This window comes from Elephantulus edwardii, unplaced genomic scaffold, assembly GCF_000299155.1.
Source record: "Elephantulus edwardii isolate Elephantulus edwardi_28Jun2011 unplaced genomic scaffold, EleEdw1.0 scaffold00016, whole genome shotgun sequence".
NCBI lineage: Eukaryota > Metazoa > Chordata > Mammalia > Macroscelidea > Macroscelididae > Elephantulus > Elephantulus edwardii.
Genome location: NW_006399766.1, coordinates 9,923,953 through 9,951,260, shown reverse-complemented (window position 1 = coordinate 9,951,260; position 27,308 = coordinate 9,923,953). Strand labels below are relative to the sequence as shown.

Sequence of the window (27,308 nt, the reverse complement as noted above, 5' to 3'; positions counted from 1 at the left end):
CATCAGGGACATCTACATCTGCCAGTCCTTTCAGGCAATTCAAACTCGGCAAGAAAACTTCTGGCATCTTCTCCTTCTCCTATTGTTAATATCCTCAACACTTCAAAACTCCCCTCTCATGTTGCTACCAGCAATCAAGTTGCCCCAATCCATGCAGAATCATGGTGGTCCCACACATATTCACGGAGATCCCAGTGAAATGCTGCCTGGTTCTGTGCCATCCACATGACTGGCTGCAAATTGAGCAGTTGTGTACCACAGGGTTTTAACTGGCTGATTTTTGAAAGTTGGATCACCAAGCCTTGCTTCCTCATCTATCCTAGTCTGGAAGCACCACTAAAACCTTTTTAGCATCCTTGCAACACACAGCCCACCAATGACAGACAAATGTTGCCTGTGTGTCAAGTGCACTAGCTGGGAGTTGGACCTAAGTCTCCTGTATGGAAAGTCAATCATTACCCACCCCCCCCTCCATGTTTTCTCCAGCTGGTGGGTTTGAGCCACCAAAAGTACTGTTGTGCCTTCTGGTTAGCCCTGCAACATATTATAGTTCAGTCCACCATAGCCCCTTTCTCTTGTTCTGGTTAGGTGCTGTCAAATAGAGTATGACTCATAGCAACTCTGTGAACAAAAGCTTTCAACTCTGTTCTATCCCGCACCATCCTCACACTTCGTGACACAAAAGAGCCCACTGTGGCCGTCGCCATGTCAATCCACCTGGTTGAGAGTCTTCGTCTCCTTCACTGAGCCTCTACCCTTCCCAGCATCATGTCTTTCTACAAAGAATAACCCCTTCTAGCAACATGTCCAAGGTATGTGAGGCAAAGCCTCATCATTCTTGCCTCCAAAGAACACTCTGGCTGCACCCTCTCCAAGTTTATGCTGCTACATATCTAGAATATCCTGGTCCGACATTTTAATGTACCTACATTCTAAAAAAAATTCCTTCCAAGAACATTATTTTTTTCTACTCTCTAAACAACCTTCTCTAATGATTCTAATGAATATTGTTCTTCCAGTCTATACCATCCGTTAGACACTGATCTTGAGTTATTTTACACAGATTGAGAACATTTAGCAACTGTGTCATACATATCAGTATTATTCACCGAAGGACAGCAAGACCTTTTATGAAGCTGGCATATGCTACTTTAGAATCTTTACCTAGCAGGTCAAAAGATACCAGGCAACAAGAAGACTGGGGCGGGGGGTGGGCAGGAGTTACAGGCTTGACTCTTAACCTTTAGTTATATTAAGATATAGAAAGCAGGTTTGAAAAACAAAACTGTTATATGCTGCCATTCTTTTAAATACAGGAATAGGAACAAGAGAAAAATATGATGATTATTATTTGAGTCCCCAAATGAGAAAAGACTTCGAACAACTTAAAAGCTCCCCGGTGCTTCAAACACCTACCATTCTTAACCTCTAGCATTTCCATCATAACACTTGCATGGTCAAGCTTGAATAAGCTTGAGAGATGTCTCAGTTATTTTATTGGCAATCTCTAGGGTCAAGTATGTTCTTACGCTGAGGAACATTAGAAGAGATTGCATGGTAGTGGGATCCTTGGGCATCTCCCCCAAGGAAGACTATATGACTCTTTCTCGACATCCTGCTAGGTGTGGCCAAAGCAGCCAAGATCTACTCCTTCAGCACTCTCTCCACCTAAAGCTTCCATGAGTAACATCTCCAGTCCCTCTCCATCATGCCATTTCCCTGGGAGTCATGGTCAAGGACAGCCTCACACCAATGGTGTCTTCTGCTCTCTAACACAATACACAAGAAGGGAGGTTCCTGTGGAACATCCTATGGCTTCTGTTTAAGGAAGGTGGGGAAATCACCACCACACGGTGGACCAGATACATTTAAACGGACCATAACTCTGACATGTGGGAGTTGCCATCAACTCAAGAGGCAGAACACAATTTTCCGTCTCAATTGATAACTTAAACAGCTCTTTATTAAGAGAACTACTGCAGTTTAGGGCACTGCATATTTAAAGTATGTGAAGAAAATGAGGCTGGTGTAGAGAATAAGAAAATCTCATTTAGTGGGGATAACAGGTCCGCTGAGGAGGGATGGAAAGGATAGGCCTGTTCAGCTCGGAGAAGAGAAAGCTGAGGTATAAATCAAAAACTGCATGTGTGGAATCAGGAGTCTCTCATCACTCCGAGTACCTCAACACAGCAAGAAAACCTGCGACCTGCCTTACAGCAGAAGAGATTCTAGAATTCGGTTTGGCCAGATTAGTTTGCTTTTACATTACTTACAAGAGATGAAAGATGTCTCGTGAACATTTTGCAAAAAATATGCATGGTCACTAGAGTAAGCAAAGACATGCAAATGTTATCTGAGGTGTTTTTGTCATTCCTTTTTTTTTCCAAAGTAAAAATAATGATTTTCCTTTTCCTATTCAGGAACTCTGGTGGCCTATTCGTAAGGAGCTGAACTGCGAACTTGAAGGAATGTGGTTCGAATCCACTAACTGCTCCATGGACGAGAGATGGGCAGTCTCCTACTGTGCCATTTACTGCCTCTGAAAAGCCACTGGAGGGTAAGCTATGGGTTGGCTCCAAAACAATGGTACATAACAAAAACAATTATAGTAGCAGAGAGCTTGGATGGTCTAGTGGGTAAGGAGTTGCACTGCCATCTCCAAGGCAGGTGGTTTGAATCCACCAGCTACCTGCTCCTTGGAAGAAATATGAGCCATCTCCTCCCATGCAATCAATCAACAACCTCTGAAAAGCTGCTTGAGGGGCAGAGATTAGTCCATTCCGACTTGACAACACATAATAGCAACAAAATTACAGTAGCAAAAAGGATGCCTGATGCATTATGGACTGTGCTGCTAGCCCAAAAGTTCAGCAGATTGGCTCCTGGAGAGAAAGATGGGCAGTTTCCTCCTGTAAAGATTTACAGTCTTGGAAAGTAAATGGAGGGTCTATGGGTTAGAGTCAACTTGACTGGCAGTAGAGGTGGTTTGAGAACAGTATCAAAGACAGCAACAAAGGTAAAAAGAACATTCTATGCTGGCAAGAGCATGGTTAAATGGATACTTTGATACATTCAAAGTATAAATAGGAATCATCTTTTGAGAGTGCCTCAGGTAATGTATACCAGGAAGCTTAAAAACATTAATATCCTTTGACTCAGTTACACCTCCATGAATCAAATGTGGAACAATTTTATCCACAAAGATGTTCCTCACAGTCTTACTTAGAGGAGAGAAAGAAGTGGAAACAACTAGAGAAATAATTATTAGCTCCATAATCTTTAGTTGAGACTTGGCCAGAAAGTGTCAATTGAAGCAAGGGACTACAAGCTTTAATTGGCAGGATAACGAAGAACCCTGAAAAGGCTAGGAGAACTGCACACACAGGTGTTTTGGGAAGATAAGGCATAAGGCACTCGGCTAGTCATTCTATATTTCCAGATGATAAATTGAAGGTAAGTGAATGCTTACATAGAAGTTATTTTTACAGAATGTAAAACTTACATAAATTCATCATAAGGTTGAGTTTCTGTCTAAATGTGTTTGCAGTGAAGGAAAAAAGATTCTCCTGCAGCACTGAAAGTTTCCAGTGATAGTTGTCTTGTAACCTTGAGACCATAAATATTTGGAGAAAAGAGTTTTTTTTTCATCAGAAATGTTTTGTGATACAAACTGGCTTCACTTAAAATTGTATTTGTCATTGGAGACATTTTATGTATCCATCTGATAACAGAATGTCTGTTCCAGAATACATTGACTTGATTTTGTAACATCACTAATATATACAAGTTACTTGGTGGAAAGGTGGCCTCATCATCTTAAACGTGACTTCTCAGAAGTCTCTTTATAATGAGCCTTGAGAATCTTATAGATGCACTTTCACAATTTCAAGACAAAATTGAGTTTTCCTTGTCATAAACAGGATTTTTTAAAAACTGGGTTGTTGCATTGTTTTTTTTTTTTTTTTTTAAATCATTGCCTCAATGAAATGCAGCGGGGAGGGAGAGTTGTAAATTCACTTCCCTGAAGACTTGCTAAGATTATGCAAGAACATACACAGCTTTAGCAACTAAATTGAGACACAACATTAAAAAGCACAATGTAACCCTCAAGCAACTAAATAAAAGACACGGGGGGGGACCCCAAAACAACACCCACAGAGGAAAGGATTGGGAGCAATCCTCTAAAATGCAAGCAGTGGTTTTCTTTCCAATTGTGGACATGTGAGGTGATTTTTATTTTCTTGTTTGTACTTAATTGGATTTCCCAAAACTTCTAGGCCAAATCTGTGTTCCTTTGCAATGCTCAAGAAAAAAATATGTAATCAAAAATTCCTACGCCTTGAACAAGTCTCAGTTTCCTAAGTATTTTTAGCCTATTGCCCAAATGTTTAGGATTCATTCACCATGCTTAGCAGAGTTATAAATGCTTACTGAGTCAATGAACCCATGAATAAGTGAGGCTGGCAGCATATCAAATTATGTTCTCTGTTTCCTTTCTTTACTATTGAAATGCCAAATTCATACTGATGCTTTCTTTTAAGGGTCTTACCTGTCCTTGATCATCAGTTAGTTTTCTTTTTAGGATAAAATTAAGTCTCGGATAGCAGTTCACTTGCTTTTGCTCTGGAAGCTATCAAAATGCCAATCAAATCTACAATTTTATTGATATTCCCTGTTTTTCTTAATATGAGCCTTTATGATCTACTTTCTGGAGAGACCACTTGCTCGCTCTGAGAGTTCCATCTTGCCAGTTTAATAATATACCTTAGGAAAACATCATCTGTATCTCTCCATCTTCTTGAGTGGGTGCACTGTCGTCTTCAACAAAATAACTCTTCCTGTGCTTCATTCAGTGTACCTTTAATTTTTCAGAGGTTTCTGTGAGCCAGACACTGGTGACAAAGATGTGGAAGTGGAAGACAGCTCCCACTTTCAAGGGAGTTCATTATTTAGTCTCAAGAAACTTCAGCATAAGCAACTACATATGAAGTGAGTAGTATAATCAAATGCATGGGAGTGTTTCCTGACTGGTTGAACTTGTGTGTGGACAATTCCCCCCCCCCCATTGTTACCTGCTCAAGTCTGTTCTCTTTGAACAAAGTATGCCTTTCAAGTGCCTTATATAAAGCATCAGTTCCACTTCAGAACATTCTAAGAGAGTTTAGTAGTCTTTTCGTGTTTCTCATTCTTTGTATATTGAAAAGACCAGTGTTTGCAACACTACCCATCAGGTTGCCTTCCCCTCAGTCATTTACTTATTGTTTTTCAGACCTACCCTTCACTTCACCCAGCTCTGTTCCTTATCAAGAATGGGGTTACCCTGCTCCCTAAATTGTCTTCTCATTAAGTATGGTCATGGGAGTTGCTAAAGAGCAGGAAGAGGGGAGACGCCAAGCTATCTGTCCTTTTCTCAGTTAGCTTCCAGCAAATGTTCTGTAACAGCTGTCTCCTCGTTGGTTCAAGCTCTTACCTATGAGTCCTAACTGGCCACTTGTTCCAGCCCTAGGCAGACAGCACCGGCTTGTGGGGCTCTGCTTACTTCAGCCCCTGCCATAGTTCCTCCAGCCATAGTTGTCACAGAGATTTCCTACTTTCTATTTGGCATTTTATTTCTTCCATCACCAGGTGACCAAGTTCATACATTACATTTTCTGCTTGAAATAACTGGAGTGGTTTTCTTACTGGACCCTGATTGACACATCTCAAAAAAATCTTGGCAACTGCAACCCTGGAACATGACTTACAAAGCTGCTTATGGGTCTCATTTCTGTTTTATCTAGAGATTCATTCCTCTACCCCTTCTTTTACCATTACAGTCCCACTCTGGCGGATTAGTGGTAAGGAGTGGCACTGTCTGCCCAAAGTCAGTTTGAATCTACTAGTCGCTTCTAGTGAGAAAGATGGGCAGACTGCTCCCATGTCATTGATAGCCTCTCAAAACTCACTCACGGGTCACCTACAAGTCAGTTCTGACTCAAGGGTACTGAACAGCAACAATTTATTAAGGGCTTTATGGTAGCCTAACATGTACGGAGGTGCACTGCTAACCCAAAGGCAATGAATAAGGATGACAGGAGAAGAAATGATGCCTTTGAGTTGTGGTGCTGGACAAGTGTACTGAGTATCCTATGAACTTCCTTGAAAAAGGACATCATGCTTGGAAAGATGGAGGGGTCAGTGAAAGAGAGGACTCCTCAATGAGATGAATGGACACAGTGACGGCTTTGGGCTCAAGTGTGTCAGAGATGATGAGGAAGATCAGGATTGGACAGAGTTCAAAACTGTTGTTCCCAGGGTCATCAGGGGTCATACTCAACTCGACTGCACCTAACAACAACACATATTATCTCTACTTAACTGGCAACACTCCAAGGCATGTATCATAACTGCTTAATAAATCAAGAAACTGAGGTTGAACACGGTTATTGGCAGAGCCAGAATTCAAATCCCTACTTCTGCAGCCTCAAAGCCAATGAAATGTCCTGAGGCTCCATTCCACTGTGCCCAAAGTTAAACATAAACCGACTATGTAAAGTGTCTACAACAGAGGGCTCAAGCATATCATGGACGATACAGGATAGGGTATAGGATGGCAGAGATCTGTTGTTCATAGGGTATCTATGAGTCATAGTCAACTAGTTGGCACCTAACAACAACAACAACAAAAATACAGAGATAATGCATGTAAAATGCCAGATGTCATTACAACAGTAATGTCACAATAGAATCAGTTCACCTCTGAATTCAGCAAAGAATGCAGAAAGAGTGTGTGTGTGTGTGTGTGTGTGTGTGTGTGTATACACACACACACACATATCATATATTCTGGGAAAAAGGAGAAAAAATTCCAACCTTGTATTTGAAAAAAAATAACACAGTATATTTATATCACAGTATATCTAATCGTGGGAAGTGAGGGAGGCATGAGACCCAGGCCTTTCCTGTACTGTACTCATTTCTGCATTGGTCTCCACAATGATTTGTGAAAGAGGGCTGCCAAATGAGAAAGACAGATTTCTTCTTTGCCAGGATTACAGTCAATTGGCAAAATATAGAATCTCATCAATGACATTTGTCAGGCAGTCTTCTAAGTCACATGACTTTACATTTATACCTGCGAAGATTAAGTGCAGCACAGCACTGCTGCTGCTCGAAGGATGGTGTCTGAGGGGTCCAAAATTGGTTGACTGTTCTTAGCAACTTGTATCACAACTTAACAATGTGCTGGCATCCAAATGCCTGATCTCTGGATGCTTCTCACTCAGTAGAGGGCCCAGGACAGTTCAGGTACTTGCCCAGTGAGTTACATGTGATATGTGACTAGCAAGAAGTTCCCAACATACTGTCTGTTAAAAACAAAACAAACAAAACAAGGCACTTCACCGTTGCTATCCAATTGAAAACCTCTTCATTGGACAAGGCGGCAAAACATCAAACTGACGTCAATGAAATTTGCATTTGACTAAAAAAGTACATATTCATGCACATATGTAACTATCTATATTGACCTACTTACCTACCTATTTATCTAAGCCACAAACACTCATATCTAAAATTGGTCCCAATGACACCAACTTCAAGGCTTCGTGTTTTGAAGGAACACAAAATTTTCCCTGGTCTACAACTACTGGCATTTATCAAAGTTCACAGAGTTTCTGGAGGCAAGTTGTTTAGGAAGTAGATGTCACTCCTGCTTCCAAACCTGTCATAGAATGTTATTGGTTGAGTTGCCTGCAACAAATAGTGACCCTATGCACAGCAGCTCTGAACTTTTCACTGTCCTGAGCCAATCTAACTAATTCTGACCCATCAACCCTCATCACCGCAGTTACTGTATCAATCCATCTCATTCTGGGTTTCTCTCTCCTGCACTGTCCGTCCACCCTTCTGAGCATGATGTCTTTCTCCAAGGACCATCTCTTCTGGTCACATGGCCAAAGTGAGGCAGAGCTTCAAAATCCTAGCTTCCAAGGAGAGACTTGGTTTTACCCTCTCCAAGAAAGACGTATGGGCACAAAATAAATGATACTTTAAATACAAGGTGTTGGCAAGAAATACCGAATATACTATGGACTTCTGAAGATTGAACAAGTATATCTCAGAATAATAATAGCCTGAATGCTCCTTGGAAATGAAAATGGAGAGACTTCATTTAATGTATTTTGGGTATGTTATCCACAAGGACAATCCCTGCAGAAAGACATCATGACTGGTAATAGTTGTTGTTATAGGCTCTTGATTTGGAACCAGTTCATAGCTGACTCTCCAGAAGGCTTTCAGAAACTATAAATCACACAGGAGGAGACTGACCAGCTTTATCTTCCAGAGCAGCTGGCAGGTTTGAACCACTTGTATTTTGATTGACACTGCAACGCCTTAAACCTCTGGCCACCAAAATTTCCTACGAAAATAAGAAAACCCACTGTGATATAAATTGGATCAAGGTAGAAAAATTATGAGGATGACACAGGAGAGGGCAGTGTTTCATTCTGTTGTATATAGTAATTACAATTGCCTCGACAACTAAAAGACAACAAACTGGTAATCATATAGTTTAAATAAAAAAATTTACGTTGTTAAAAAAAATTTTCCCTGGAAACAATCAAGACTTAACAGAATGGCAAATTCTCGAGCACTCTCAAAGAATATCACCAATTCATAAATAAGCTATGTCATAAGAGAGTCTTTCAGAAAAAAAAATTTAGGTCATTTTTCTTACTACCGTGGAGAATATGGACTTTTAAAAACCTCACTATCTATTTTATGTGAGTGTTCCGACTGTTCTGAATCTCTTTCCAGCAAAATCGCAGCTCCCAAGAGACATACAGAGGTATAATCAGACTTGTGCGCTTAAAAAAAGAAATATTGGAAATGTCTGAATAGGAGCAGACACGTTTTTAGATGCCTTGACGCCGTGTGCAAAAATCGCCTCCTGTAAACCCAGCTACATAAAATTGTACACACCAAGCATTTTCTCCCAGCTGCAGGTGTAACCTTAATGCTCCTCTTATTTAGATCAAGGAAAGCACAATTTGGCAGCCCTTTCAAACTGCAGACCAGTTAAAATCTATGGGACAAGCCTTTTTGTGTTTCCTCCCGAAATAAACATTGGGAAATGCAATTCTGAAATGTCTATTTCTTTACATGCCTCAATTAGAAATCTTTAAAGCAAGGCACTTCAAGAAGAAAACTATTATAAAAGAATATTAAGCTGCCAAAATTTTTGAGTTGCAAATTTACATTTCTGTTCTGCAAATAGAGAAAATCAAATGGTCCTGACCAAAGATGGAAAAGTAGATTTAAAAATAAACAAGCAAGACCGTAGAAGTGAAAGACCATTTAGAATTGCCTGATATCTTGCATCTTCTAATTTGCAAATCTGAGCAACTTTTCAAGGTTCACTTTGTCAGTTAGGGAATAAACAATGTCCTTTTGGATTCCACAGCTTAATTATACTGGAAAAGCAATTTTATAAATCATCCTTGAGTAATGAATATTCCTTTGAGAGCAATGAACTAGGAGCCATAAAATGTGTGTTCTGGATTTGGTTCCTTATCTTCTCCCCATATGTCAGTAGGAATAAGTCAAACCAACTCTTGTGCTTCAGCTTATAAAAAAGCTTTGTATAAAAGCAAAAAGGAAGCAGCTGACCCCTCCACTGATACATTGTTATTGTTGTGTACCGTTGTTATTGTTGTGTACCGCCAAGTCAGAACCGACCCATAGCTGACCTTCTGGCAGGTTTTCAGAGGCACTTAATCTCACAGGAGGAGATTGCCCAAACTTCTCCCGAGGAGCAGCAGGTGGATTTGAACCATGTGCCTTCAAGACTGCAGCACAGCTTCCTTACCAATCGGCCACTAGAGCTCCCTGATATAGTAACAGTATTTTCAAGCCCCAAACCATGTAAATGACAAGACAAAAGATCTGAAATGGATAAAAAAATTCAAGCTACATGCCAAGTATATACCCACTTTAAAACAATGTAAGGGAGCTCTGGTAGCATAGTCTGTAAAGACCTGAGCTGCTAAACCCAAATGTGGTGCCTCACTGAGGGTTCAAATCCAATGGTTGCTCCAAGGGATAAAGATGGGCAGTCTCCTCCTGTGCAATTTTAAGCCTCCAAAAACCCACTGGAGGGTCAACTATGAGTCAGTTCTAACTTGAGAGTAACAAATTACTTTCTATATAGCTGTGTAAGCATTAAGCAAGTTTATTTCTCTTTGTTTGATGTAAAGGGCCACAGAAATGAAAACAGAGCTATTTTAGCTGTGATTCACCTGTTTTTCACGTCTCCCTGGCTGATGGTGACAAAGGGAAATGGGTGAGGAGAAGGTTGACAGATAGTATTCGTAACCCTAGCTTGGAGTTCAAATCAGACCTTTGGAGATGATGCAAGCTGACTGGCCAAGCCACGATTTTTATTTCATTCTATATATTTCATATATTTAAACTTATTTATTTAATCTCTTTTTCTCTCAATGTCATTCGAGTGAGAAACGACTCATGGCTAATCCTTCAATAGGCTTCCAAGGGTGTAACTCACACAGGAGGAGACCTCCCATTTTTCTTTCAGGAGCCAGTGGTAGATTCTAACCACCAGAGAGACACCACCTTTGAGTTAACAGCACAACTTCCTAAGAAATGACACCAGTTGTTGTTTTATGCCACTGAGTCAGAACCAACCCATAGCTGACCCTTCAGTGGGTTTTCAGGGGCAGTTAATCACACGGGAAGAGACTGTTCATCCTTCTCCCGTGGAGCAACTAAAGGATTCGTATCGTGCGGGCAGTGCAGATTCTTACCACTAGGTCACCAGAGCTCCCTAGAGCTCCTTATTTAATACAGAGATACAGGAAAATAAGGTAAGAAGTGAACCAAGTTCACATCCAAGCTGGAACCTTAATTTAGATACTCTCTCAAGTCTACGACATTATGGAAGCAAAATACTGACATGCAGACATTTTAACTCAGCAATGTGGAAAGGACTCAAAGCAAGTGAGGAGCCCTGGTAGTACAGCAGGCTAAGCACTGGAAGGCTGCAGACACTGGTTGAAACCCATCAGGCTCTCCTTGAGAGAGAGGTAAGGCAGTTTGCTCCCATCACGATTCACACCCTCAAAAGCTGTGAAGCGATTCTACTCTGCCCTATAGGATCTCAGTGAGCCTCCACCCAACTAACTCCACAGCACTTAGTTGGATCGGTTTCTGAGAGGTTAACGGCCAAGGAAAAGAATACGCTCAGTACTGAATGGCTTAGTCCAAGACCGTTTTAAAAATATGCTGCGAAAAGCATAAGGACAAACTCCTAATGCAAAAGGAATTTGTGAAGAGTCATTCAGATTCCTGCTGTTCGGAATGCAGACAGCCTATCGAGAGAGGAAGAATGAGCAAACAGTTATGATAGCCCTTCCTCTTGGAAAGAGGTACATGGGCTTCCTTGGCAGCAATCCTAACTCTTTTTGCACGGCATTTCCTTGTTAATAATGACCATCGTGTGTCTTGAAGTTCTTCCTTGACTAGGATTGCAGAAGAAAAGTACCTGCCTCAGATTCACCTGTATTTGAAAACTAAGCCTCCATCCTTAACATCCTGAAGCTCTTGGCAAGCAACAAGCCTGAGGTTAAGGGCAGTCATGCTGAAGAATTACCTCCAAATGACGAGGTCTTCTAAGACCACTTTCCCTAAGAATCCCTAAATCATTCATCAGTGCATTTTTGCCAAATGGAGTTTTTGCATCATCTGGGTGAGCATCGTGCTAGCCAGGTGGTTTCCAAAACTTGGGCAACAGCTAACCCAGGCTAGATTCTTCTGAAATATGACATAAATGCAGAGAAGGCAAACCAATATTCTTCTTCTTGTATGATGCTGAGTCTAAACCAATCATAGCTCGTCCTCCATCCAGCACATTTTCAGAGGCTATATAACACCTAAGAGGGGAAACGCCTGCATTTCTCCAGAAGAGCACCTGGTGGATTCGAACAGCCTACCAGCTCAACTCTTAACCCATTAGGCCACTGGAACAAGGTGAAGGGGAAACCTTGGTAGTTAGTTAAAGGGCTTCATTGAAGAAAACTGTAATAAGGAAGAACCTGTAATTCATCTGAATTTTAATAAATAGTTTGAAATAATGTCAGTCAACCCTTTGAAACGTCTGGATTTTTTTTTCCTCTCCATTATCCTACTCTTTCATGTCTCCTTTGCAAACTGGTACTCCTGTTTTGTATTGAGGGTATGATTCACATAAAAATATTGATGTATTTATAGTTAATACACTCCCAGTAAGGCAGACTAAGAAATACTTTCATAAAAGCATTTTTAAGCAACATATGCACACACCTGGGGAGTGGAGTGTGTGTATGTGTGTAAAAAGTTGACTTAAGAATTTCAAAAAGGAACTCATACAATGGCACTTCACATAAATCAGCATTTCAAAACAAATTCCAGGGTAGATGGCAAATGTAACATATCTACTGATTTTATAAACACCTTTTGGAACCTTGCGGGGCCTTTTGGATTAAATTACCGAGATAACCTATGAGACCAATAATCTATTACGTCTGTCAACACACTCAACCAGTTGCCTTTGAGTTAACGCTGACTCATGCTCATCCTATGTGTCTCAGAGTACAACTGTGCTCCACAGGGTTTTCAATGGCTGATTTCCCAAAAGCAGATCACCAGGTCTTTCTTCCTAGGTACCTCTAGGTACACGGTACCTTCCAATTTATCAGTTAGCAATTAGGAGCACTGCGTGTGGGCTCCAAATACCATGGACAAATCTAAACTTTGTTTTATTTTTATTTTTTAAAATTTTATTATTTTGTGTGTGTGTGTCATAAAATCAGATCTGACTGGTACAGGAGGAGATTGTCCCTCCCTCCTCCAGCAGAGCATCTGGTGGTTTTGAACCACGCACCTCTGGGATTGCAGTGCAGCTTCTTGCCAGTAGGCCACCAGAGCTCACCTTAACTTTGTTTTAAAAATTTCATAAGTCTCACTGTTGAGTCGGAACCAACTTGTCACGGGCCTTCCTTTGGCTTTCCGAGGCTGTAAATCCCATAAATCTAGTAGATACTGACTTCTCAGAAACAATGTGGACTATACCCTCTAAGCAATCAATGAACAGATGGCCCAAAGGGGTCTTGTAGGAAATACACTGCTTCTCCCTGTCTGATTACAGCCTGCCTCCCACTGCCTGGAAGGCACAGCGGCGCTCTCTTTGTTTCTTTTCTCAGAATGTGCATTTTTTAAAAATAGAAATGGTTAAAAATGTTCGAAATCCATTTGTTTGCAGAGTCAGCCAAAAGGTACCTCTTGAAAAATTATCATCAAGCATTTTTCCAAACAACCTGCCCCGCCCTCAGCCTAAGGAGAAAAGACACAAACAAAATCCTTAGAGGCCATTTTGGCCAACATCCCCATTATAAAGAAAAAGGGAAAAGCCCGCTGCCACTGAATCAATTCTGACCCATGGTGACCCTATAGACAAACCCTATAAGGTTTCTAAGGCTGTAATATTCATGAAAACAGATGTCCCATCTCTCTCCTGTGGGTCAGAACGACCAACCTTCTGGTTAGCAGCTGAGGACTTAACCATTGTGACCCCAGGGATCCAGATACACTAGGACTTAAGTAAAAATACTGACATCATCAGGGGCCTTCACATCCCTCTCGACTCTTGGTGGCCCCCTGTGTTACTGAGTAAAATTGCTCCCAAAAGGGGAGCTCTGGTGGCCTAGTGGCAAGAAGCTGCACTGCAATCCCAGAGATATGTGGTTCAAATCCACCAGATGTTCTGCCGGAGAAGGAGGGGCCATCTCCTCCTGTACCAGTCAGATCCAATTTGACGGGACACACACACAGAAAATTTAAAAAAAAAAATTTTTTTTAAAAAAATTGCTCCCAAAGCGTTTCCCTGGCTAAAATTTATGGAAACACATCACTAGGTCTTTCTCTCGAACTGCTGGGTGGGTTTGAACTACCTGCCCTTCCACATTGGATGCAGTCACGGAAAAATGCTGAGAAGGAAACCGTTTTCAAGTTGTTCTTAACGATTTCTTCTGGCAACTCCAGAAGAGTTGTCAAACTACGAATGTCTAAAATAAATATCGGCAGACCGTCCAGTGTTCAAGTGTCTACTTTCCTGTGAATCTTTAAATACAACTTCTCCACTCTCTACTGGGTTTGTGTTGTGTTTTGTGTTGAGAGTCTGAAAATTATTTTCCTCTTACCTTAGAATTTTTCAAAAGAGTGTAGAGGCTACAGATAAAGAAAAATCACAAACGCTGCTAATACCTGATGGAGTCATTTGAATGTGCTGAACTTTGTGCTAGCTAGGTTTTTCTTAAATCCAGTTATATCTTCTCAGCAACTCAAACTTTAAAGTCTGTTTTTGTGACTGGACATATTTATAGATTAAAATGTATGAGGAGATCTACTTGACTTTAAAGTTGTAAAAGTAGTTTCCAGAGTGTAGGTGGGGGAATAAAAAAGAAATCCCCTGTTAACTCTATTGCCCATTGACAACCTGCACCAAAATGTTTTTGTCAGGGATGGGAAGTAACACAGAATTGTGTTCAGAACGGTGGTTATTTTAGTAAGCTAGAGGAGTGGACATATTTAGGATTATGAAACACTTCATGGATATTATAGACCACTATAGCTTTGATTTTGGAAGCAGGAGTGGCATCCACTACCTAACAACATGCCTCTGGAAACTCTATGAACTTTGAGAAACAACAATAGGCATCAGGTCTTTTGTTCATAGGGTCGCTATGAGTCATGCTCAACTCGATGGCAATCAACAACAACATGGCTTCGATGGATTGACACAATGACTGCAGCAGTGGGCTCAAGTGTGGTGCAGATGAGGATGGCATAGGACAGGAAAGGGTTCAGGTCTGTTCTTCACAGGGTCACTATGACTTGTGCTCAACTTGACGGCATCTAACAACACAGCTTTTATAAAATGTCCTGGTTGCATAGTAGGTTAACACGTTGCCGCACACTTTTAAATTGATGACCGTGCTTAGAAACACATTTTTCCCCCAATGTTTTACCATCATTTGCAGCAACATGTTAAGTGTTAGGCTAACCAAAAGGTTAGGGGTTCAAATCTTCCAGTTACTGCGGAGAACACTAAGGCAATCTTCTAATAAAATGTGCAGCCTTAGAAATCTGAGAGCCGGTAGTCATGAGTTGGAATTGACTTGATAGCAGTGGGCTGGTAGCTTCTAGGCCTGAAGTATGTATGGAGTGAGGTGAAGGGGTGGGGGTGGGGGACACGAGAACATCTAGATATTGTGAACACATCACTACAGACAAGAAGTTCTGTTAGGGGTGGGAACTAAATATTTTACGAGATGAGGCCACAGCACCATTTCACCTTTAGTACTTCATCGGGTGCAGCCAAAGGCTTCCATTTCATCTAGCTCTTTACTAGCAACTGTAGCCTTAAAGAGATGCCTCCCGGGGTGGAAAAAGAAATAAAAATGTAAAATTTTAAAATAAATAAAGGACTTGACACACTGTAATCATTTAGGGAGAGCAGATCTTGGGAATCCAGATAAAAGAAATCAATCCTCCTACATGTGTCGGGCAAGAATGAAGAGTGGCCAGCAAGCCATCAAGGCCATCTGCAGAAATCCTATAGCTTGTTCAAAGTACCAATTTCATACTATTCAAGTTGCTTCTATACAAAGGTTAAGACGGTCAATGCACATTTATTACTGTCAGGTACATAGTAACCTATTTAGATGTACTTCACTGGGTTAATGAAATGAGTAAGTGAAGGCTTGAGGGAAATCCTATTGTGGCACCACATAGGTGGACAGCCCTGCTATGTGGCCTCTCTGGGAATATTGACACCTCATACTATACACTTTGTCTGCTAGCACATTAAGGTATCGCACATACAAGAAGAGGCCCTCCATCCATGGGAGATGCTATTTGATGAGGCACCACCAGCATCAAAGTCAGTCCAGAGCTGACTTTTACTTGGAAGATATGCAAAATGCTGGTCTTGAACGCTGAAATGCAAATTTCAACACCTAGCTCCTTGACAAAATGTTATTTGGCTGACAAGAAAGGGAATTAACAAAAGAGATAGGAAGTACCCTCACAATGACGGTGGCTACATTTTCGTAATATGTTAATTATAGCTCAGAAAAGTTGATAATAAAAGAAAGTTTGGAATACATGAGTTCTGCAATCTCCTGTCATCGTCAAGTTCCATTATCTTCCCCAGTCAGGTGCTTTGCCCAAGGTCACAAATAATGCCAGATTACCAACTGAGAGCTCACCATTGCATCAGAGCTGCTGAGAAAGAGCTGAAACATGATGATAAAAAGGGCATTCTGTTCTTGTGGAAGATGCAATCACCTGTTTGTTGATAGTCCATAATGAGCTTTTTATCAGTCATCTTTGTGATTTCTTATTACAGAAAAACTCAAACGAAGATGTAGTTTGAAACGAAATGGAAAGACAGCCATGGCACATTACTGTGAGGTAGGAGAAAAAAGCAAGGTATGAAGGAGAACAGTCTAACTTTTATATATTAAAAAACATAGTTGTACAAAGACTTTTTTTTTGGTACCTATTAGGTTATGGTGGTTTGAGTCCACGAACTGCTCCGTGAGAGAAGGATGGGCAGTCTTCTCCCATGTGATTTACTGCCTTTGAAAACCCGCCAGAGGATCAGCTATGAGCTAATTTCTGACTTGACAACAGATAATTATTCAACATATTTAAGAGGTGGGTTACATAGGCTTTACCTTGCCTTCCCCTCTCATATGCTTGTAGTTCTCAACTTTTAAAATTTATGAACAAGCATTAATTTTTTTTAACAGTGGTGACTGAAAAACGATTGATGGTCAACTCTATGGTATTCAAACTAGAGATCACTGTGATTAGAGTAGGGGAAGTCACGAGTGGCTGAGCCCATGTAACCTGGAAGCCCAGGAACAAGCTTCAATTAGTTCTTTGATGACAGAGTTCTGGTTTCCCTTGACAAATCAGAGACAGACTCTGACAGTGCTGAGCTAGTACAGTTGCGTAACCTGGCATGGCCTCTGCCCACTTCCAACAAAGCCTTCGATCTCCTTTTCCTCCAAATGCCCAAGCCCAACCTGCCTAACACACAAGAGGCTGGCTTGGGGATGTTCCTTGCTATGTGCTCCCACCCCAAATCACTCCAGTTTGGGATCAACAGTGCAGCATTACTAGCCCAAAACCTTCTATAGAAGCTGGAAATGCAGTACTTACAGATTACTTGATTCAAATTATCTTTTTCTTTTTTGCAATTGTTAGACTCCGCAAAAATCAGAGGCACTAACGGACAGCCAACCCATCCAATGGTGCCCTGAGTGAAGACAAGCCACGTTTGATCTACGATGGACTAAAATCTCACTGCCGAAGGCTCTAAGCAGTAAGAGGAACAGCCATCGAATCAAATGCTTGTTAAATTTGGAAAAGTGTGTGTTTTGTGTATGTGTGTCCACACTGCTACTGAAATGCTATAATATTATTTCAAATACAGTATCTGTGAGTAGTAGAATTATTATAGGTGGCTTCCCCTATTCTCTTCACTCATTCTCCCCTATGATTTGCTATAGTTGTGCTGTGTACTATCAAGTCAGAACCGACCCATAGCTGACCCTCCAGTGGGATTTCAGAGGCAGTCAACTGAACGGGAGGAGACTGTCCATCCTTCTCCGGTGCAGCAGATGGTGGCCTCGAACTGTGTGCCTTCAGGACTACAGCACAGCTTCTTGCCACTAGGAGACCAGAGCTCCAATTTTCTGTAAGGAATTTATTATTTGAATAAATATTAGCAGGATGATTTTTATCACCAGTAGCTCCTACTCCATTCCTTGGGGGTCTCTATTGCTATATTACACTAACTTAAGAGCCCAGAGCGGCAGCAACAGATACACACAAAAGCACACACCACGAAGATAAGAGTATTTCCATTTAAACTTCCTGATCTCCATGGGTTCTGGTATACAACTTTAAATCCAAGGAGTTCACTGCATGAGTTTTAGTCTATAAAATATGTCCATTCACAAAAAAAAATTAAAAATGTTGACTTTAGACTTTATTTTTTATAGTGGAGAAACAATGACTAACTTTTCTGATAAAGAAAATCAGCTAGCCACAATTTAACAGAATCCATTTCATATTCTTCTTGGCAGATCTAAAGTCCCACAAAGCAGACTTTCAAGCAGTGTTAAAAATATTAGTAGCTTCTTCTTATCTGAAGGCTGTGCACCTGCTCAAAAATTCCATGCTATGAGGGGGAGAAAAGAACAACACAAAAACCCAAACACCTCCAAACCAACAAACTGGCCAGCTCCCACACAAACACCAGTGAAGCCATGTGTTCACAACGCAGACGTCTCCAGCCTTATGAATTGTGAGCACTGAAATGACAGCATAAAAACCTCCTCTACACAATATTTGTAGTTCGGCAAAATTGTTGCCTGTTGGTTCGAGTCTACCAGATGCTCCGCTGGAATAGGAGAGGCAATCTCCTCCTGTGCCAGTCGGATCTGCAAGTGTGTGTTTAAAAAAAAAAAAAAGGTGTTGCCTGCTTTTCACACAGAAGAAATTAATAAGAACTTGAAATCCTTGTCTTTCTTGGTAGAAGTAATTGTGGAGAGTTATGTGTGTTGATTTTGGTCAAGTTTTTTAATTTGCTTTTGGTTTTTGGTGGTATTTTATCCTCCCCCCCTCCCATTCTCTTAGGCACCAAAGTAAACTACAAAGACCTTTAAACCCTCTCAGGTATCTTCAATTGTCAGCAATCAAAGAAATTCTAAAAGAACTTTTTCTAAAGAACCTCTAAAAAGAGAAAACTGATTGTCAGTTTAAGAGAAGGTTAATACCTTTCACCATTTAAGTAAGTCCGTGATATATATTTAGACAACAAATGACATATATTACAAACTACTTTTCTTTAAAAGGCATCTGTCATGTAACACAGAGCAAACAGGTCCACGTTCTTACCTAAAGACTGGTAGAGCTCTGTCATTTTGGGATGATCCCAGCAAGTTGTTTGGGTCTCGTGGCTAAAACATAAAATAAAGAGAGACTTTAGAATTGATCGTGGGTAGTCAAGAAAGGAATTTTTTTTTTTTTAAAAAAAAAAGCAAGTTCTACTTTTGAATTAGTCGGCATCTTAACTTCAAAGGACTTCCCCAGTCTAGGCAAGAATGTTTATCTTCCAAGCATAGAAGCAGTTATCTTCATTTTCAAAGGAGAAAGCAAATGAGAACATTATTTGGCTCCCAAAGTAACCAGAATGCTGTTTCCTTTTTTATACCTACAAATTGGTTTGCACTCTTGTTATAATAATAAAACGACCTTGTCACACAACCGTTAATCCAAACCAGGACTTTTGCACTGGTTGAAGGGGGATCGTACGGAAAGGACACAGATCCTTGTTATCCAACTCCATCCAAGAGATCCTGGGCTTGAGCTGGAGACGCCATTCTCTTCGCTTTTTATTTGGATTCACTTCCCCTGACACTTTTCCAGTACACCTGCCTCTACATCTCCTGATCTCCTACTGTGATACCTGTTTTTCAGCTTAAAACATATCCACAGCCCAGCCAATCCATCTTACTGTTCCTTTTCCTGTTATTTCTACAATGTCTTTAACTCAGTCCCCAACACCCTGCTACACGTCTTCCTACATCGCCTTGGACCTGACTGAAGCATTCACAGATCTCTCCCATTTCTTCGAGTTGAGCTAAATATGCTTGCCTGCTATCAGCTTCTGCAGGGGGAAAAAAGAAAAGGGAAAAAAAGGAGAACAAAACACTTTTGTTCCTCATTCAATTACACGAAAAAACCTGGGTGAGATAACTACATCTACTTTTCCTTACTTTGGCCCATCTACATAAATCACCAGAGCATCCTATTTCCAGTTTTCAGGGATCGTATGACAGACTTGGAGACTCTAAAATGTAGCTTTGGACCGAAATTTTTTAGTACTTAAATGTGAAGTCTACTCATAATTTTTTTTTGAGGGGTGGGGGAAGGTGGGTGTGGAAGGAGGAGAAAGCATTTAAACGTGGGCTGGAGGACTAGAAGAGAGGCATCACACACAACAAGGAGCTTGGAGACTGCCATGTCAAGCACCTCCTTTTTTTAAATACTGGTTTGCTCAGAAAGTTTGTATACATTGTGTTTCACACTGTCCTTCATTCATATTGTGTTTCAAACAATCATTCCCATTCATTATGTTTTATAAAATTAATCACCACTGAACTATGCCCACCATTGCCCTGTATGTCCAGATCCCGGCTGTATCTTTCCCATCTTCTTGACCCCTCCCTACCACCCACCAAACTGTGGGACTCTGATTTACCCCCTGCCCATCTTTACCCCTCTGCTCCTCCCTTCCCCATCTTGGATCCCCACACATGTTTTACTAGTTATCTATTTCTACAATGATCTTCTGCAATATTTGTCCTTAAGGGACTTAGTTCACTCAGCATAATGCCCTCCAGTCTCTCCCAAGTTACGAAGTAATTTTCAAAATTGTTGCTCCTGAAGACACTCCCTCTTGCATGTTTTTCATCTTAAGGATGAATTCTAACTCCATGCCCCATTAACTGTGAGATTCAAGGCAAGCTTATCCCATTACCAGCTCCCCTGGGAGAGTGAAAGTAGTCATTGTTATAGGTCCATGTTTGGAATTTAATACATACTGACTTGTGTTGTTAAATCCAAAATCCACTGCTAATGTAGTCCACTCTGACTCCTAGTGACCCTCTATCAGGTTTCCGGGGCTACAAATCTAAACTGGAGAAGACCAGCCATCTTTCTCCCCACAGAGCAGCTGGTTGTGGATTTGAACTGTGGACTTTTCAGTTAGCAGCCCAATATGTTACACTCTACGATGCTAGGGGCTCCACTGCTTCTATTATTATGGCCTCAAATATTATCCTCCCAAGTCAAGTCATTTATTAGTTGATTACAATTTAGAGGTGGCTCCATCTGTAGTAAAGTTAGTTGGGTCCAAAACCCCTTAGTAGAGATAAAAAACAACATATGACATTTATTATCTCCATTTAAAAAAGATATAAAGGAAAAAGCAGAAAGCATCAATAAAAAAAAAAAAAAAAAGAAAGCATCAATCTCACTAAAATGTACGTCGATTACCCAAATCTTACAATTGCAAAGTCAGCCTCAGTGATACTTCCCATCCAGTGTGATACAATTTACAAGCAAATGTGCACTCGGGAAGGGCCGCATTGGTCTCTTCCGGTGCATTCAATTCTGTGGGCTTACTCTTCTGCAGAGACAATTAACCACCATGAGGGGCATAAGAGGGGCTACTCAGTTTAGGGAGTGTGTGTCAAAATGGAATCCAAGTCTTAAAGCAAGGAGAGAAGATGTGGTCCTGTTTTTACGGCTCTCAGGAGAGCTCAGGACCAAGCTGGTTCAGGATCAGGAGAAGGGGTGGGTGGGACTGGTACTTTATATGCACAGCACAAGGAGGCTGCAGCTTGCAGCTTCGTGGAAAAAGTGGGGCTTGTTCTCAGGCTTGCTTTTTTTTTTTTTTTTTGGCTTGCAAAGTAATTGTGTACCAAATTCCATACTCAAGTGCAGGACAAGGAAAGGTTACCTTCGATTGAGAGCATCCTGGACTCAGGCCTCTGAAAAGGCCGTCCAGGTGTGAGCACACAGAAGGATAAGCGAGAAAATGAAGACGCGTGTGTACCCACATGTCCAGGTTCTCACTGCGGGTAGTAAGGCCCCCACCACCAGTCTATTTGGAAGGACTCTAGCACCTTCCATAGACCGGCAGGAAAATGTTTGTCCGAGCTGATAAAACCTGGCCAGACCGAGAGGGAGAACCATTCTCAGAAGCCACCATCTGGAACAGACTTCAAACTGGAGGTGCACTGGCAGGAAAGAAACTGGCACCAAATGCAGTTTCCCAAATGGAAAGGGAACCAGGCAGGCAGAATAATGGGGGAACCCCCAGACTCAGAGTGAGGGAATAAGAGCTTTATGCTGCCCTACCCCTCCTTCCCAAATCCCATGATTGCCAAAATACCCCCTACCTTTCTACCTGTCTAAGGAATCTGGCCTTTTAAAAATAATGGAAAGGGGTTTAGACATTGTTTGTTTTTTTTTTTTAAATTAGTTAGTCTGTAGCTAGAATGGAGCTGAATATTGAAGAGAAAAATGAAGCCTCGCCTTGAATTTGTGTGTTGTAAACTAGCCTTGTCACAAATACTAATTCTGCAGGTTACCTGTGATTCTAGGAGTATCAATGATGAAAGAACTCGCGCCATTGCACAAGCCCATCCCTCTTTTACCTTCTTCCCCTCTCCAACAAAGCCCATTTCTGTTTTAAGCGATGCAGAGGAACTAGACTTCTTTCACCTGTGCATTCTTAGTTTCAATTCAACTGTAACCAGTGCTAACCAAGAGAAGTGGGCACAAGCAGCACGTGGGGCTGGGGGGGGGGACAAACCAAGCTTAAAAGACGACAGCTTTTCCTCATTTAATGTTGAAAATGAGAGGCAACTAGGGGAAGCAGCTGTAAATGCTTTGGTAACTCCAAGACTAACCCAAGATTCATTCGCATCCCTCTATGTGAATGTTTTTTACCTGGATGGCCTCTGGCCATCTATTTTCACGGCCCCCAAAGTGACATAATGAAGAATTCAGACATTGGTAAACACATATTTGCATCACCCTTCTCCACACTCTCTACCTTATAGGACAAATCAATTTTCTGTCTATAAGCTGAACAAATCTTCCGGCTGTAGCTCTTCGCTCTGTGCCTGCCTCCAGTCTACCGTGCTCAGTAATTCCACGAGAATCAAACCTACGATTACCTAGACTACATGGACAGTAGAGAAAAGCTGGCTGCGCTGAGGAAACACTCCCCACAGACTATCTCCAGCCAAAGAGCAGATTGTACAACCTGTTCACACGTTAATGGGTCCAGGTTTGTTCATTCTTCCTGAGAGCAATTATGTTCAACATACATCACAATTCCGGATGTATACGGACACGCAGACCAGCTTCATAAATAATCCTTTAAAACGCCCATTAAATCTTTTTTTAAAATGTTATTGATTGGGTCCTGCTGTTTTCCAGACCTGGCACCAAAGATACCTCTCCGCAAACTACGATGCCCTCCTCTTATTTGCACAAACCATAATAATCCCCCCTTTTCCTTTTATTTGTGACTGTGGTGGGAAAAGAAAACTCTAAAAAAAAAAAAACACAGGATGTGACAAAAGACCCCCGGTAACACCCACTTGCCAATAAGAAGAAATTAAAGCATTACTCTACTGAGCGCAGGGCTGACCTAATTTCCTACCATACAATTTAAATTTTCTCTCACCTTCTTTAGTTTCAAGTAGTGTGCAAGGTTATTATAACTGCCTCAAAGCTGTTCCTGCTGTCAGTGCTAGAATAATCAGACTTATTGGAATTGCTTTTTTAGTTTCTTAAAAACAAACATTCAACACTTACAGAAAGTAACAAATTTCTACTGCTCTAGCAGGGGAAATGGCAGTTGCCTAATTAAAATGAGATTTCCTCTGCAGCCAGTGTGTTAGGTGGTACTGAAAATATTCCACACACACACACACACACTTTTATATACTTGTAATATTTTACATATATATGTATCCACTACTTCCCAGAGAGGAAACTAATGCTATGCAACAATAGGAAAAGGTAACATTCTCTCAGAGGATTAGAGATGGGCTTCATATATAATCTGGAGCCCATAGATCCATACACACAAAATTATTTCCCTTTAATCTGGGGATCAGACTTTTTTTTTTCTAGAGGAACCTTGGCATTTACATGCTGCATATTGGATTTGGCTTGCTCTGCTGGAATACTGGCAGGGAGGAGATGGGGAAAGGTATTTCAAAGTTTCTGCTACTGTGAGGAGGGGGTCTGAGGAGATCTAAGGATCAGAAATCCCATGCTTCATTCACATTTCTTGTTCCCTGGGCTATTTACCATTTTATTCTGTTTGGCTGCAGCCAGGGCAAAGATGATTGCCTTAGTGGCGGTTCCAGCTGTTACTTGTCCTCTGTTCTATTTGCTTTTCAAGGCTTAACTCTCACACACCCCCAACTTTGGCCAAAGCAATTTCACTTCAGGGTCGTGTCCAATCCAAGATCAAACAATGATGACTGAAACCAATTCCACGGTGATCAAGGGTCAGGGACCTTTCATAGAACCATGGGGTTTCGTTGCTCCTCTCTATTCTCCCAGAGCAACTGCGCCTATCAAAGAGGAGCTTTGGAACAAGGAAATTAAAATAATCATCATCTAGGTAAAAAGAGAAAGGGAGAGGGGCGGGGACAAAGAGGGGTGAAAGGGATCTAGAAGCAGAGACCAAGAAGCGCTTGTTGGCTAGGGAGGAATACAGATTTTACTTAAAGACTTTGTGTCACGACTTTAAATCAGATTTCCCCCTCCCCAGGTTAGCATATTTCCTCATTAATAAATACGCCCACCTCAGGCAACCAAACCATTTCAATTTAAGGTTCAAACTTCACTTCAAATTACACTGAGGTAGTGTCCTCTTTCACGGTCACGATCGGATGAAGAGTGACAAACTTTACTCAAAGCCCCACACAGGCTCTTGGAGAAGCACCAGGAAAGGGCACCCCACAAAGGACTCCACACCCAACCCCGGAGGGCAAAGAAAAAAAAATTTTTTTGCTAAATCTCTCAGCCTCTCTTAACTGTTTTGTTGGGATTCCCCCCCCCCCCCCCCGATTTCTGCAAGTCTTAGGGCACGGAAGCAAAACGGTAGGAAATGCAGCGAGGGAAATGTCAGTTAGAATCCTCGGAAGAAATCAGGCAGAAAGTTGACCTTTTGGCATTTGCAGTGCCATGGAAGGCGAGGTCGTGCGCGGATTTAGGACGAGCCCCAGGAATCACTAGGGCTCACTCGCTAGCTCCGGTCCGTACAGGCAGCCCGGAACCGAGCACAAGGCTCCCGGGCCCCCACCTCCGCGGGAGGAACACACTGTCCCCTCCGGGCATGGGGAGAAAACAGCTTTTTCTCTTCCAACCGGTCCCAAAGCCAGGGACAGGGGCTTCCCACGAGCTGCCGCGGGCGCCAGGGGAAAACCCCAGGGGCGCACCTGCAGCGGCGCCGCGGGGATCCGCGGGAGAAGGTCCCGATGCTGGCCACCGGGCGCCCCGGGTCCAGCTGCCGCGCCTGTCCAAGTTTGGGCTGCCTCGCCTTGCCCCTTGCCCGCGCCACAAGTGCACAGATTGCGGCGATCAGAGAAGGGCCCCCGCAGAGAGCCACTCACCCTTTGAGTTGTTCCCTCATGGCTGCGAGAGTTCCGAGATCGCGAGCGGGTGAGAGCGGAGGAGTGAGCTGCCGAGAGCCGCTGCGCTCCCGAAAGTCGAGCGCCGCCGCCGCCGCCGCCGCCGCCCAAGCTCCAAGGCAAGAGCACTGCGGAGGAGCCGGCGCGGGCAGGCGGGCGGACCAGGGAGGGGGCGCTGCGGGCAGACGGGGCGGGGCCACGCGAGGCTCCGCCCCCACCTAGGAACCTGGGACTCCCAGGCCGGGCAGTTGGCTTTTAAAATAGGGAAAAGGACGGGGGGTGGGGGAGACCCCCAACCCAAACCAATTATAGCTGACGGGTGTAAATAAAAATCCAACCCCAACAAGAAGGGGAACCTGAAGCCACACAACACCCTACTGGCACCCCCTTAAAAACCTCCAGCAAGACTACTTGTTGCCTAAATAAATGACCTAGGTGCAAATGACCTCATCGCAGATAATTAAGTGCGTGGGTTGGAAGTTTTCTTTTTAAAGGAAGAAAGAAAATTCGCAGGCATGGTTCTCTCTCTTCCCCCACTCCCTCTTAACTGAAGATGCAGGTGGTGGGGCGGTAAGAAAATGAAATGCAGGTGAGGCTGATCAAGAACTGAATATGATGCTTCCAAAGTATCTGTACTTGTGATGCAGATGTCTCCCCGGCACCGGCTCCTTAGGCATCACGTAGGCGCTTGTTAGAAATGAAAATTCCTAGGCCCCGTCCCAGCCAGACATACTGAATGATAGACAAACGGAATATTTTTAAGTTTGACAACCACTGGTAGAGAGTCTGTGAGTAACATATCACCAGAGATGATGATGCAAAGCTTGGTCTCTGAGTCTCAAAAGGAAATGATTGCAGCCGCTATCTTTCACTGGGAAAGTTACACGACCTGGACAGTTCAAACATGTCTAGTCTTCCAGTTTGCAATATAACATATGTCAGCTACAGGCAAAATTAATTCAAGCTTGTAAACATCCGGAAACGAAAAAAGCCTCATTAGCACAAGCCTTTTCCACCGTCTTTGCATACTGTGTTAGAGTCAGAAGAATACTTTATGATAAACTTGGTGATTTCACTGGACCTTTCTATTTATTTTGTTGACTTGGCTTTCTTTTCTCCCTCTCGCTCTGGTGGCATAGTGGTAAGGAGCTGCGCTGCCAATTCAAAAGCACAGGGTTCAAACCCACCACCTTCTCCGCAGGGGAAGACTGAGCAGTCTCCTCCCTTGGCCATTTACTGTCTCTGAAAACCGTCTGGAGGGGCAGCTATGGACTCCATGGTACACAAAAACAGCATTTCTCTCTCTCATGGTTGAGTCGTCCATGTCATTCTACAGTAAAAAAGTGGCATTTTAAAATACTTTTTGTTTCTTTAACATTTTTGCCTGTGGAAATCTTAGGCTCAAAGGCTGGTGAACATCCTTCTCCTTTTGTCATCTGCTACAATATGGCCAAAAGGAGGGGGGGGAAGGATATGAACAAAAGGGACAGAGGGGCCAGATTTCTTCATTAACACTGAATAACCAAATAAAAATGTAAATGTTACAGTAAATATATGTGCTTGGAGTATAATTGGTATTGCTATTGTAATGCAAATATGACACTTCCTGTGACATTTTGACTCACAATGTGAGACTTGTCAATGCTTTCCATTAGCAACTGTGGAGCCCAGGAGGCAGAGTGCTCAGCCTAACCAAAGGGTGGCCATTTTTAATCTATAGCAGTGGTTCAAAGAAAAAGATGGCCAGTTTATTTCTGCCAAGCGAGGCTTACAAATCTTGGAAACCCAATGGAGGGGCGCTGAGTCAGACTAGACTCAACAACAATAGGGTTTAGCATTGCGAAATGTGAGCCAGTGAGCTCTGAAGGCTCCTCTCATTAACGTCTGAAGGTGAGACACTAGAATCCTATTTAGAAGCCTTAACTAAAAGGTTGGCAACTTGAATTTACTGGAGGCTCCTTAATGGGT

The 27,308-nt window shown here is 42.2% G+C and overlaps 1 protein-coding gene across 5 annotated transcripts in view; it reads right to left on the bottom strand.

Annotated features, from left to right (window-relative positions):
• DMD (dystrophin) overlaps positions 1 to 27,308 on the bottom strand; it is a 1,058,866-nt gene that overhangs the window by 134,821 nt on the left and 896,737 nt on the right. For 3 of the 5 annotated variants that reach the window (XM_006881772.1, XM_006881771.1, XM_006881773.1), the window contains one exon: positions 19,009 to 19,070. In XM_006881772.1, the coding sequence (XP_006881834.1) occupies positions 19,009 to 19,070 (62 nt within the window). Of the gene's footprint in view, positions 1 to 19,008; positions 19,071 to 25,322; positions 25,465 to 27,308 lie in introns of those variants that run through there. The other 2 variants (XM_006881774.1, XM_006881775.1) reach the window with 1 other exon arrangement.